Source organism: Myotis davidii, unplaced genomic scaffold (assembly GCF_000327345.1).
Source record: "Myotis davidii unplaced genomic scaffold, ASM32734v1 scaffold339, whole genome shotgun sequence".
In the NCBI taxonomy this organism is placed as follows: Eukaryota; Metazoa; Chordata; class Mammalia; order Chiroptera; family Vespertilionidae; genus Myotis; species Myotis davidii.
In genome coordinates, this window is record NW_006290778.1 from 2,056,007 (window position 1) to 2,071,127 (window position 15,121).

Consider the following 15,121-nt stretch of genomic DNA (forward strand, 5'->3'; position numbering starts at 1 on the left):
CAGGAATACTGTAAGAACTCTGAGAACAAGGGACACAATGCCTTGTTAAGATAGAACTTACTCAGAAAGGAGGGACTGCCCCTTTCATTTCTTCTACCAGGCTAACAAGTATTGAGTGGAAAAAACAGTGGAGTACAGAGTGGAAACTATGAGACAGATTCTTTCTGGGCACAATACAAAGGGAGGCCACAAAGTCAGGGGGAAATGGAAACAATGATCTTTGGCAAACCAGATCAAACCTCACACACAAGGTATCACTAGGACAATTTATTTTTATTTTCATTTTTTTTATTAAATCTTTATTGTTCAGATTATTACATTTGTTCCTCTTTTTTCCCCCCATAACTCCCCTCCACCCAGTTCCCACCTCACCCTCCTCCCACTAGGACAATTTAAAGGCTGTGGTATACTGACGGCAGCTATAGGAACATCAAACCTCAAAGGTACCCCAGTTCCTACCTAGATGTAACGTAACGTGCCACACAAAACACCAAGTGGAAGGAAAGGCATTACTTACTATATTACACAAATCTAAAAATGTTGGCTTGTAACCAAAATTTAAGTAGTATATTAAAAGACAAGACAAACATGCATCCAAGAGACAAAAAACAATCAGAGCCAGACTCAGATATGACACGTTAGCATTAACAGACAGGGACTACAAAAGAAGTGTGATTAATGCCCTGACCAGGGTTTCACAGTGGTTAAAGCGTCAGATCTCACACTGATGGGTCAAAAGGTTTGATTTCTGGTCAAGGGCACCTACCTAGGTTGCAGGTTCCATCCCAGACCTTGGTCAGAGTGCATGCGGGAGGGAACCAATTTGTGTGTCTCTTTCACATCGATGTTTCTCTCCCTCCCTCCCTCCCTCTCTACCTAAAAATCAATGGAAAGTTCCCTGGGGTGAAGATAAATAAATAAATAAATAAAATTTAAAAAGTGTGATGAATATATTAATGGTTTTAATAGGAAAGGTAGACAACATGCAACATCAGATGGGAAATGTTAATACGAAGATGGAAATTATAATTAAACAGATGTTAGATATAAAAAAGATAGTAAGAGAGCTAAGGAGAGCCTTTGATGAACTTGACACAGCTAAGGAATCAGTGAACATGAAGATAAATGAGTAAAAATTCCCCAAACTAATACACAGAGAAAAATTAGTGTCCCCTTCCTCCCCCACGAAAACCTGTAACCTAATATGCAGAAGCTGTGGCACAATATTAGATGGTCTAAAACACATGTAATAGAAATTCCAGAAGAATAAGTGCTAGAAAACAGAGAAAAAGAGATATTTGAAGAAATAACAGTTACATTGCATTTTTTTTCAAAATTAAAGACAGATACCAAACCAGAGATCCAAAAAATTTAGAGAAAACCAAGCAGAACAAATACAAACCATAAAACTGCAACAACAACAAAATGACATCAACACACACCTAGGCATATTGCATTACAAGCTGCCAAAAAACAAGGAAAAGATAAAATCTTGAAGGCGGCCAGACAGAAAAAAACATATTATCCACAGAAAAATCAAGAAAAAGAACTGCAGCTGATTTCTTGTTAGAAACCATACAAGCAAGAATATAATGAAAGGATACTTTTAAGTTTATGAAAACAAAACAAAATGTGTCAGTTCAGAATTATATATCCAGTGAAAACATCACTCAAAAAAATTAACGACTTTCTTAAAACAAAAATTTAGGGAATTCATTGTTAGCATATCTATTCAGTAAGGAATATTAAAGAAAGTTCTTCAGGCAGAATGAATATGCTGAGTCAGAATCTTACATCCATACAAAGAAAAAAAGAACATTGGAAATGGAATAAAGGTAAATTTTTTCCCCTTCTTTATTATATTAAAAGCTAACTATCTAGAACAAAAATAATGACAATATATTGTTTGCTGTATATGTAAAGACAGAACACATAACATTAGCAAAAACATTAGATAATCAACTGTAGTAATGTACACAATGGAATAGTACTCAGCAATAAAAATTAATGAACTATTGCTTCATGTAACAACATAGAGAGATTTTAAAAATTCTAATTAGGCCTGCAGGGGTCTGGCCAAAACTGGCTCTCTGACATTCCCCGAGGGGTCCTGGATTTCGAGAGGGCATAGGCCAGGCTGTGGGACCCCACTGGTGCACAAATCTGTGCACTGGGCCTCTAGTTATGAATAATGTTACTATGAACATTCATATACAAATTTTCGTGTGAACATGTTTTCAATTCTCTTAGGTATATACCGAGTGGAGTGACTTGGTAAATTAAGTTTATGTTGGTTTGAGAAACTGCCAAACCAATGAGGCTGTACTGCTTTATAATTTCACCAGAAAATATGATGCTTCTAATTCCTCCAGATCCTTGCCTATAATTTGTCTTTCTGATCACAGTCATCCTTGTGGGTACAAAGTAGTATCTTATTGTGGCTTTAATTTGTCTTTTCCTAATAACTAATGATGTTCAGCATATTTTTATATATCTTCTTTGGGGAAATGTCTATTAAATCCTTTGCCCATTTTAAAGGATTTTTTTTTTTTACCTTTTTTATTTTTGAGTTATAAGAGTATGTGATGCATTCTGGATATGAGTGCATGGCATATATGCATTTTTCTAAGTGAATGAGGTCAGACTCAAAAGCCTCCATATTGTATCATTCAGTTTATATCATATTCTGCAAAAGAGAAGACTATAGGGTCAGAAAACAGATCAGTGGTTCCCTGGGGTTGGGACTGAAGATGGAGCAACTGCAAAGGTAAAACATAAGGGAATTTGGTGGTGGTGGGGGGTGGTGATGGGAGTATTCTGTACAATACTGTTGTGCTGGCTACATGACTTTTCCCATAAAAACTGAGTTTTACTGTATGTAAGTTTACTGTATGCAAGTTCCAGGATTTCCAAGGAACAAAAGATGGAATGCAGACGGTGACAAGTGAATATTTTAAAAATTATATGTTAAAAGCACACTAAAGGCAATAAAGAAACTGACATAAGTAACGTTTAAGAACTGTTTTGACTAGTTATTGCAAGGTTAAAGGAGAAAAAACTACAAAAACACTCTTTTCAAGAGGGAACATTTGCTTCGCATTGTGCCCGAAGCTTTGTTTACTCTTTCTACTCATGTCTTCTTTCAGTCCTTTATCTCTTTTTTTGCTTAAAAGAATAAAAAATAATTTCCCTTTTCCTTCCCATTTCAAGCGCTGGTTTAGCAGTGACAGGTTTCAAAGAGCCAGCCCTGCCCACCTACTGCCAAGCTTCCCAAGCTCCCTCACATCATGGCACGTCTGGGAAAAGGGCAGATCTGCTTGGGGCAGAGCTGTCAATGGACAAGGCTGCCCTGGCCTTGTCCTGCCGTCTATAGGCTGAGTGGATGGGGAAACACTCTTACTCCGAATGCCACTTCAAGCCATGGGATTCAGCTGCGTGATTCGGTCAGTTGAAGACCGGGCGGCTGACTGTTCTCTCTCAATAATGGAGTTTGTCTGTTCTTTCCTCTCTGTGTGCAGAGCAGTTCCTGATGCCAGTATCACTGGCATGGAGCAATATTACTGATTGGAGTTTTGGAAATAATTTCTACCGAACTTACCTTTTCTTTCATTTTTTCCACCTTAGATTTTAGCTGGGGCACTACACTGTTGGGTGGCAAGCCTTTTTCCAGTTGAGTCACAAATTTGGCATATTTAGAGACTTGACTGTTCAGGGATTCCGGATCCAGGCTGTCAAATTTGGACTATGAAAATTAAAGGAAACAAAGAAGTTAAGATATAAGATAATGGGCTAGATTGAAACAGCGGAACTGTTTACTTTATTCAGATATTCCAGTAGCAAAATTGTTAATCCAACTCAACTCTATACTTTTTTGGAAATGGCTTTACTTATTGAGATTTCCAATAGTCTATCGGGCATATTTATTATTCTTTTCATGTCCTTGTCTCCTATATCAACACATTATTACAAGTCCTGTAATTTATTCCTGAGGACCAAACCTTGTAAGAAGATATACAGCAATTTTTACTCTTGCTAACTATAAATTTCTCACCTAGTATTCTCCTACTGCTTGATATGTGCCCCTTTAATATAAAGGATTTAAAGATGCCCCAACATATTCATGCATCTTTAAAAATATTTCAGTTATATAAACATATAAGTGTACACATATATTGAAATGTCAGATGGTCATAGGGACTGAGGCATCAGAAAATTTGTAAAACTTTCATTTTTCCCCCCCAGATTCAACATTTTCTTTCTAACCCCTAATGGGTCTTTTTGTGCATTTTTTATGAATTCTTGCCACTTTGGGAGCCACTGTCCTCATCTTTGGGGGTGATCAGAAAACTCTCTAAGCTTCTTTATTCCTCAGGAGCTTCTACTTCTGAGGTAAGTGACAGGTGAGTTATAGGAGAGCACTTAAAAGTCTCTGTTATTATAGCAGATGTTTGCTTTTTTTCTGTTTTCCTCACCAAAGGTAAGTCCTATAATGGTTTGGACTTTGTCCTCTTTATTTCCCACTGGTATCCCCAGCAGCTAGAACCTTATCTGGAGAACATATCCTATGTCACTGTTATGTAACCCAGACCTATGACTTCTAGTTATAGCTATCAGCACTGGTAGGATGAATGAGCAAGTGTAAAAGAGTATTTGTGAAGTTGGTGGCATTTCTAACACGTCCATTTCACAATTGAAAATATATGGTCATGTTAAATTCAAATATAAAGATAGAACCTAAAAACCAAATTCTATTTTACTTGGCCCCCTAATTAACTTAATTTACTTTTGAGCTCTCCAAGGAAGAGCCCAAATTTCATTGCTCTGATTCCACTCTATTACAGTGAACAAATAGCTTCCTTTTCTTTTTCTTTTTTTTTTGAAGGACAACAAAAACAGAACCTAAGCTAGCAGGAACCTGAAGTGTACAGATCCCCAGTAAAAACCTACAATCCTCAAGAGCACTTGGGTGCACTGGATCATGACAGCACTGGTTCAAAACCCACAGAGCAGTCAAGGTCCTCTTGGCGCTCTCTTCATTGAGCCTTCTTCAACGGGGACCTGAGGAGCTGCCTTCCCATCATGCATTATGCTATGAAGTACACTGACAGAAAGACCTTTGTGCTTGTCACTGGAAAAATTACAACAATTCCCATAACATGATAACATTGCATATGTCACCAAAATTGCTTAACAATTATAATTGATGTAAAGATTTTAAGTTTCATTAAAACAAACATGATTTAAGAATTGAGAGCTTTTTTTTTTTTTTTTTTTTTTACCTGTAACCATTCTTGGTGGAGTTGATCCCATTCGGACATAGAATCCCAGAGTAATTGTTTGAGCTTCACTTCAGCACTCACTACTTCCAAATCTTCAAACTTAGAAACTTCCACCTTTAAATATGTAATAAACAAAATGCACTCTTTAATTTTCAGATATAAACACCTGTTATCCTCCTATTAGTAATTCTTGATACAGTGACTAAGCAGAATATGTGGGGGAGCCTAACTGGGGAAAAGAATGAGAGAGAAACAAACGAAGAAAAACACACACATGTAAATTCAAATTTCCATTTGAGTGACAAAATATAACTCTTTATATTTCCTTAAATGAAAATATCCATGGATCACAAGAGTCCCGTGGGCATTTTTCCTCAAGTTGGATCATACATGCCTATACATGCTTGGCCTTTTTTGGAAAACAGATGAATCTTCAGAAACTGAGGCTGACTCCCTTTAGGGCTTAGCTGACAGAAGAGGAAGAAGATGTTTGCACAGTAGCTGGTGGAGGGAATGGGGTGATTTAAGATGAAGAGGACCAACTGGTCTCTTGCCTCTTTTTAACCCCACTGGCTGTCTACGAATCCTATAGAGAGAAACGCTGCTGAGGGGACGTCTGAAGCTGTTTTCCTGAAGTGTTTTAAAGACTACCTTGGCTCAGAGGTGGGGAACCTCCAGGGAAGTCACTTGCACTGAAATTGTGAGCCCTCACCCCCACTAAGGTAGGGCTTTGAATTCTTCAGCCAATAGCAGCAGCATACATGGATCTATGTCAGAGGTGGGCAACCCCTGGCACGCGTGCCAAACATGGCAGGCCAGTAACTTTTGCTGGCACGCGAAACCCTCTCTTGTATATAATCTTCCATTTACAATTTTTTTCTTAATATTGACTTTTTTATTTTTCAGATAAATTCAGTGTAGGTGCATCTTAGATAAATAAATAATTTTACATAACAAGTTATCTTAAAGACCCATAGACATGGATTGATGAGAGAGGGGAAGAGCAATTTCAATAGTGTCGAAAACGAACTATTGAGGACTTGGAATGCCGTTCCAGAAAAATTTTCCTGTTTAAAAAACTTTGCAGCAGCGTTACTCTCCCGGTTTTCATCCACATACGCTTGTGAAACTTTGTTCTCAGTGATGAATTTTGTTAAGTCTCATAATAGGAGTAGCCTGACGGATGAAAGCAGTAGCTCAAGTATATCTCTGAAGGTCACGAAATGTGAACCTCTCACAGTAACGCTGTTGAAAGTACTTGTGCATCAGTGTCATTTCTGTGGACATGTTTTAAAAACACATGTAGACTGACAGCTCTCAAAGGGAAGGGGGCAGGAGGGCAGGAAGAGACTAGCCAAAGAACTTATATGCATATATGCATAGTCCATGTGTTACAGGATTCCAGGGCAGGAGGAATAGAGAAACTGAGACAGGAAAGTTAAAACAAGGCCAAACGGTATGGGGCAATTTGCAGCCAGCTATTAACTAACCAGCCATTATCTTCCCCAGAGCACCAGAGCAAATGGTTTAAAAACCTCCCTAATGAGAGAATACAGAAAGGGATGGAGGAAGGGGAAGGGGGGGAAAAGGGCAGTTTTACCCCCTAAGCAGAGAAGCCAGCAATCTCAAGGCTTGGCGAGATAAAATTACCAGGTGCTTCTCATGAATTCTGGGAAGGCCACAACAATGTAAAAAAAGGGACCTTGAGAATTAATCTGCACCACAATAGTCAGCAGAGGAATACCGAAGCCTATAGACAGGAGGGCATATAATCCCTCAGACCCCCACCCAACCTGCTCTTCAGACGAGCTGAGAGCCCGTCTGCTTCATAAGCCAGTGTATAGGTTTCCTTGCTTTGCTTTTGCTTTTTTCAATAAAGATGCATGCTTTAATTGCTTTAATTAGTTGGCTTTTCACAATGCAGTGAAGGTCTTGCGTATAAATTCATTTATGTGAGAATACGTGGATCGAGGTTGGGGACAGCCCTTTCCCACTGGCTCAGGGGGCTGTCCTGTAACAGCTCTCTGGGGTCCGTGAGAGGTGTCTCTAACACAGTGGTTCTCAACCTTCTGGCCCTTTAAATACAGTTCCTCATGTTGCGACCCAACCATAAAATTATTTTCGTTGCTATTTCATAACTACAATGTTGCTACTGTTATGAATCACAGTGTAAATATCTGATATGCAGGATGGTCTGCGAAAGGGTCGTTTGACCGCCAAAGGGGTCGACCCACAGGTTGAGAACCGGTGCTCTAACACCTGGACACAGACAATATTTAGGTAAAGGCCTGGGCGGAGGGAGAGCCAGGTGGAGGGGGACAAAGGGAGGACAAAGGGGGACATCTGTAATACTCTCAATAATAAAAATAAATTCAAAAAAATAAGAACACACGTAGAGCTGTCATTACCTTGAAATTTTTCTGGTAAGATTTATATTGAAATGCACGTTTCTGAAGATCATCCAGAATTAACTGCAGCTCATTCAGTTGGGACTTTACTTTGTCTTGGTCGGCATTAATATCCAAAATCTGGGGATCCTGTAAAATTAAGGTAGCTTTTGAGTAGCGGTTCCTGCTTTTTGATGTAGACCATTGCAATAAATTAACAAACATTTTCAAAACATATTTTTCAAATTCTCGTCTCACTCTGCTTTTTATAAAATATGTTAAAATGATGGCTTTACCTGAATTGTAACGCAACACATATGTATTATAAAAACTATGGAAATGCATTAAAAATCTTATCCATGGGAATAACAATGATCTATATTAATAAAAGGGTAATATGCTAATTAGACCAGAAGACCTTCCAGAAGTCCTTTTGGACAAAGCCATGGTGGCAGGGCCGAGACAGAGGCGGTTAGGGGCCATCAGGCCAGCAGGGCGGACAGTTGGGGTCAAGCAGGCTGGCAAGGGGGGGCAGTTGGGGGCAAGCAGGTCGGCGGTGGGGGCAGTTGGGGTCAAGCAGGCTGGCAAGGGGAGGCAGTTGGGGGTGATTAGGCCAGCGGTAGGGGCAGTTGGGGGCAAGCAGGCTGGCAGGCAGAATGGTTAGGGGCAATTAGGCAGGCAGGCACGTGAGTGATTAGGAGCCAGTGGTCCTGGATTGCGAGAGGGATGTCCCACTGCCTGTGGGATCGGGCCTAAACCAGCAGTGGGACATCCCCTGAGGGGTCCCAGATTGGAGAGGGTGTAGGCCGGGCTGAAAGACACCCCCCCCCCCCCGCACAAATTTCGTGCACCGGGCCACTAGTTTTAAATAATACCTAATATATCTTCCTTCATCTGCTTTCATGTCCTACACTTCTTCCACAAATGTGACTTCAGGTAAGGAGAGGTGAGTGCAATAGAGAAAAGCAGGAAGAGACTATAATACAAGGAAAATTCTCATTTTATAATAAAAAAAATAGAAAGCCTTTGAATTCTGAGAGGGAGGAAGAGAGAACATAAAGAATAAATGGTCAGACATGTTTTCTGGCTGACCTGGTGGGTGGAAGCCCCATCCTGTGAACAGGAATGGAAAAATTTAGGAACAAAGTAGAAACACCTAACCAGGTTTGGGAAACTCTGAGGCAACTGAGGAATCAGAGCTGTCATAGCCGTGGCGTGGGGAGGCCAATGATCCCATCCCCGATACAGCATGTCCCTGCACTCAAAATGGCAACATGTTCTTGGTTAGAAAAAGTGAAGGGAGATGTCCAAGGAGGAAGGGGCTTGGGTTGGCGCTCTGGCGCCTCCTGGCTGGGAGTGGCATGCAGGGGATCATGGACTCCTCATGGCCTTGATGCTGGCAGGGGCATTGCTGAAAGCACTGCTGGAGAGAGGAAGTCTGAGGTCAGGATTAGGAAGTCACAGATTGAGACTGCAGGCTATGGCAGAAATGGCAGAATGCAGCAGAAGGGGCTAGCATGGCACCGAAAGAACCAGGAAGGACCCTGAGCTGGCAGCTGCCCGGGACCCCCAACCCCAGCCAACCTGCACTGGAAGCCCTGTGTTCCAGAGGGCAGCACGTGGACCAGACACCCCTCCCCTCCATCCACCGGGAGGAAATGCAGATTTCCCCTGATGGAGCTGCGGGGGGGGGGGGGGGGGGGAAGACCTGCTTGACAGGGAGTTCCAATTTTGAGTTAAAATCTATGCCAAAGAGGCCAAATAAAAACAAAAGAGACATTTCAAACGGAAATAAATTGTGTGATCATCAATGGCCACATTTAGGTGTTTTCCTCCAGTTCCCTTTATCAACAGTCATTGACAGTAAGGTGGTACCATTTATGGAAATGGTGAAGTTGCAGTTCTTCGCTGGAGTGAGAATGAGTTAATTCCAAACCCTCTGTAGGAGGAGCACTTGCTGGAGAGAACCTCCGCTATCACTTTTGTGTGTGTGCATCACACTTTTAAAAATGGGCGACTACACATGAAGCACTTGCTGGCACTTCTGCTCTCTCTAGCAACCCATCTATACACATAGGTACTGTTTGTAAACAAAGGGTAATCACTTGTACTTTGTATTGCCTGCTCTGTATGGAAAGCAGTATATAGTGCAGCACCTAACCAGGCTATTAATCATTGGAAGCAGATTGACTAAGCTTGAAGTCTGGTTCCTCCATTTATTATTACTTAACCTCTTTGTGTCTTGGTCTCCTTCTCTATAAAACTGTGACTAATAAAACTTTATCAGTGTTCTGAGGATTAAATGAGTGAAAACATGCAAATGATCCTGGAAGCATTATTCATCATTGCCCAAAACGAACAATCCCAATGTCCATCAACTGTGGATAATTAAATTGTGATATACAATGAAACACTATATAATAATGAACATGGATAATAACCTACATTCACACACAGCAACATGGATGGATCTCAGGAATGAAAATCAAAGGGCATACTACTGTATGATCCTATGTAATTGAAGTTCATAAACAGGCAAGACTAATTTATAGTTTAGAATTCAGGGTAGTGGGTGCATGTGGAGAGGAGGAAAGGGTTAGTGATAAAAGGGGACACTAAAGGAACCAGTAACGTTATGGTTCTTGACATGAGTAGTGGCTACACGATGTGTTCTCTTTCTGATAATTCACTAAGCTGTACAGATATTAGTTATGTACAGTTTTCTCTGTGTGAAAATACAAAAGTACTTTAGTACCTGACACATAACAAGTACACAATACATGTTAGCTATTTTTACATTCCCACGTTAATGCGTTTAAATGTATATTGTAATCTTTAATGTCTGCTTTGTTTTCCTTTGGGTACATGTACCCTAACACATTTTACTAATCCTTTGCTGATGGACATTGACTTTTTCCCAATTATCCTGATTTGATTATAACTTTATATGGTTCTATACTTCTGTGATAAGTTTTAGTCAATGTTAAAATGGATATTACAAAATCAGATGTTCATATATGCGTCAGTTAAGAATCACCCAGATGTCTATTTTAAATTATTAAAAAATTCCCCTTGTATCTTTTGTATAGTAAAATTAGTGCAGGTTAACCAAATAGTCTTCACTATCATTATTGCTTTATATTCTGCCTCTTCCTAAATAGAAATTTTCGAATATGTGGCTAAGAAAACTCATTGTGAAGTAGCTATAAATATGCTAACAAATTGTAAAAACACGCATTTTAGAATAATAAGTACAAGCCAGTATAAATAAAGTTCAATTATTATGTATATACTCTGCTTGCAATGGTCTGAAGTGTATTCAGTACTTGAAGAGAGTTCAGAAATAGAAGTTCAAAGACCATGTTAATTGGTCAGAATAAAGTCATATAAAACAGAAGTAAAATCAGATTAAAATAAAATAGGCTCCCGAAATGGTTCCATTAAAACACAGTAGTCAAACTTTACACATTTTTTTAAAAATCTTCCCTAACTTACCTGTGCTTGCAGCTTGACATCGTTCACTTCATTGGTTAGATCTTCAAGATCTTTACCCAAATGCAGACAAAATTGCTTAATGCTTGCGTCTCTATCACCTACGGCTTTATCGATGGCATTCCGAACAGCAACAATGGATGGCTTCATGGTGGCAAAGACAGCAAAGTCTTCCGGCGGTGTGGGAACCTGATACTGTTCAATGAGCTTGTACATTTGAATCACCACATTGCCTTCATCTTCAAGGGTTTCGATCTGAAAGGAAACATGGGTCGCTTGTTAAATAATCCGAGTCCTGTTACACCCTTAGGCCTTGTCTAACACCGGGGAGCCTCTGAGCACTGGCTGAGGAGAGCCAGCACATGCAGAGCGTGGGAAACTGGCTGAAGCCTGTCGGGTGATCACTGCTGTCATTGTTACAATACGGGGTAATCAGGCCCAGGGGGTCAGCTGTTCAGAGCCGAGCACAGTTAGCCTTATTCTTATGTTTACTTTTCTCCTTTCTCTTTTGTGCCAATATTTAAGGTTTTCAGGGACAACGCGTGCTGTGAGGATGCTCAGCTGTAATATCAGAGCCCCCTGGCATATGTGCTGAACTGTGACTGTCCCAGCCCAGCCATGAGCTGTGGACAGGCCACGTTCCTGCCTGCATAGATTCAGACCTCTAATCTATGATGAGCATCCCAGAATCCTTTAATAAAGACTGTTTCTACCTCTAACTGACTACTAAACGTCTTCACCTTGATGTCCTACCTTCAGTGGCCAGCGTCTTTCCTAGTTTTCTGGCGAGGGACTCTCCAATTTTGAGAGAACCCTCCTCCCCCAACTCCGTGATAGGGTTATAGACGAAGTGGCCATGTTCATCTAACTCAGTGGTTCTCAACCTTCCTAATGCCGCGACCCTTTAATACAGTTCCTCATGTTGTGGTGACCCCCAACCATAAAATTACTTTCGTTGCTACTTCATAACTGTAATGTTGCTACTGTTATGAATCGTCATGTAAGTATCTGATATGCAGGATGTATTTTCATTGTTACAAACTGAACATAATTAAAGCATAGTGACTAATCACAAAAACAATATGTAATTACATATGTGTTTTCTGATGGTCTTAGGCGACCCCTGTGAAAGGGGTGTTCGACCCCCAAAGGGGTCGCGACCCGCAGTTGGCGACCCACAGGTTGAGAACCGCTGAAACTTGACTCAACCTCCTTGGTCACAAGCAGCATCAAATTGGGAGCTAGCAATCTGACATAAGTCTGATCTCTCCTGAATGTGGAAAGAGTTAGACTGTAGCTGTGGGCAGAGGCCATTTGTTTCCACGTGGAGAAGATTGCAGAGAGAGGCTTTTGGAGAAATGGTTCTCAACCTTGGAAAGCTTGTTAAAACACAGATTGTTGAGTGCTCCCCCCCCCCACCCCTACAAATTTCTGATTCAGAGGCCTAAGGTGGGGCTGAGGAATATGCACTTCTAACAGTTCCCACTGCTACTGCTGCTGCTGGTTTGGGGACCACCCTTTGAGAAATACCGCTCTAGAGTTCTAGGGAGGAGCAGCAATGAAAGATGGAAAGAGAGAGGCCTTCTGATTTCCCTAGGCCAGTGGTCGTCAAACTGCGGCTCGCGAGCCACACGTGGCTCTTTGGCCCCTTGAGTGTGGCTCTTCCATAAAATACCGACTTCTGCGCATGGGCCACGAAGTTTCAATCGCACTGTACGTGTGCGCCTGCACGTGGTACGTGGCTCGCGAGCTGCAGTTTGCCGACCACTGCCCTAGGCTGTACCAGTTCCTAGTTCCTGTCCTTTTTTGTTGTTGTTGTTAATCCTCACCCAAGGATATTTTTTCCAATGATTTTTAGAGAGAGTGGAAGGGATGGAGGAAGAGAGAGAGAGAGGAAGAGAGGAAGAGAGAAAAAGAGAAAGAGAGAAAGAGAGTGAGAGAAACATTGATGTGAGAGAGACATATTGATTGGTTGCCTCCGCATACTCTCTGACTGGGGGTAGAGATCAAACCTTCAACATAACCTATTTTAGTCCTTATTTCCAGATCTGCAGAATAAAACTGATCTATACTTCTTATGTTTTTGTGAGAATTTAAAATGTAATGTCTGTAAAACATGCAGTGCAATGGCTGACCAGTAGTAGGAGTCTGAGCAGTGTTAGCTGTCATTGTTGTGTGTAGGGCATCTGCTTACTTTGTCTGAAAGTGTTTCTGATATTTCCACAGCTGTTCCTTGATTTCAATCCCTCCGTTTCTTTTTGTTTTTAATGATTTCAGAGAGGAAGGAAGAGGGGGGAAGAGAGAGAGAGAGAGAGAGAGAGAGAGAGAGAGAGAGAGAGAACAACTGGAGAGAGAGAAGCCCACAGGCTTAGTGAGATTACATCATAACTCAAAAAACACAAAGCACACCAGGGACAATGCCCCTTTGTGGACTCTCTGCTTTGGGGAACCAGAGGAATCCCCCACTGGTTTTATAGTTACCTAGGAAAGAAAAAGAAAATGTCAATCAAAACTGATTTATTTTTCATTTTACTATACATTGTAGGTCAACCCTAATTGACCATCTGTTCAAAGAGCAAGTATTGGAAGCAACAGTGTATATAAAGGGACTGTTTTTTTTTTCACATTAAATCCCTGCCAGGTAAATGAACCAACAGAAAGGGCAGGTTGTGAAGATCATTTCCAGAACAAACTACATTACACAACTTATTTAAAAGTTTGTCTAAACTCTTGGAGCTCTTGTAAACACCCTTTCTGTTACTTTGCCCTGTGTAGTGACTTTGTCGTGTCCTCCCCAACATCAATTCTGCTCCTTTCATGCTGGGTGGTCGCCATGTGGTTTGGGGGGAAATTGATCAATTTCTCCTTCAGAAACAAAGGTGGAGGCCGACTGATCACTAGGCACACAGGAGGCTGGCTTCCGTTGGCCGGTGTGATTGAGTAAGGGTGGACCTCTGGTCTTAGTTAATTCAATTAGTTAATTCAGAGGTCCGGTACTACTGTTTGAGGCTGAGAGAAACGTGTGCTCAGCATCCCAATCTTCCTTTCTGTCTTGGTACAGAAACAAAGCAATAATGAGCTTGTGGAGCATTTCACCACCAAGTCACAAATGTGAGGGAATGTGAGCCTTCTGACGAAGCCGGCACATCAGGAGGCTCAGTAAAGACAATGAAAAGAAACAGAGTCTTGGTAACACCACGGAGTCACTACATCAAACCTCCCTGATGCCCATTCGCCCCCCACTCCCCCTTTTTTTCTTTTTCAAAAGCTGCATAGCCTATAAGTTTTCCGATTGCTTAAGCCAGTTTGAGAGCAGTTTTCTTTGGCTTGGTATATAGTAGTGTTCAAACTGCTGAAATTGAATTGAATTTGCTCCAATTGTACACTTTGTCTTTTTCTACAGATGAAGAAGCAAAGCTCTAGGAGAAAGCTCAAGGTCACACAGCTAATTACAATAGAACAGGTACCAGCACCTCTGAGCCGTCTTTTATAAAGGGCTCAGAAATTTTCTGTAAGGGCCAGAGAGTAAATGTTTTAGATTTGCAGGACATACAGTCTCTGTCACAACTACTTGGCTTTACCCTTGTAGTGAGAAAGCACCCACAGACCACACTACACCGAAGCCAACAGTCACAGCTGTGTTCTCATAAACTGTACAAACCAGGTGGGGGGCTGGACCGACCCTGTGAGCTACCGCTTGCCAAGTACCAAAATATAACCAGGTCGTTAGGGGCAGTGTCAGATCAGGAAATGATCTCCAGAGTGTGATCTCAGCATCCTCGAATGAGGAAGCATTCCCACAGAACGTGACACCAAGAAGCCTTGAAATTCTCCAAGAAAGGAAAAAGGAGTAAGAGTAAGAGGCTAGTCTGAGGCTTGCAGCCCCTCTCTTTTTTCATCTGAAAGCGGACTGTGCTTGGAACAGGAAGCAGAATGTGGAACTTTTCCTAGAAATTAAGAATG

At 41.2% G+C, this 15,121-nt stretch overlaps 1 protein-coding gene across 1 annotated transcript in view; it reads right to left on the reverse strand.

The window, feature by feature from the left end:
* DNAH6 (dynein, axonemal, heavy chain 6) overlaps positions 1 to 15,121 on the reverse strand; it is a 219,792-nt gene that overhangs the window by 143,279 nt on the left and 61,392 nt on the right. The window contains 4 exon segments of the mRNA XM_015564106.1: positions 3,599 to 3,742; positions 5,280 to 5,393; positions 7,688 to 7,816; positions 11,162 to 11,413. Of these exon segments, the coding sequence (XP_015419592.1) occupies positions 3,599 to 3,742; positions 5,280 to 5,393; positions 7,688 to 7,816; positions 11,162 to 11,413 (639 nt within the window).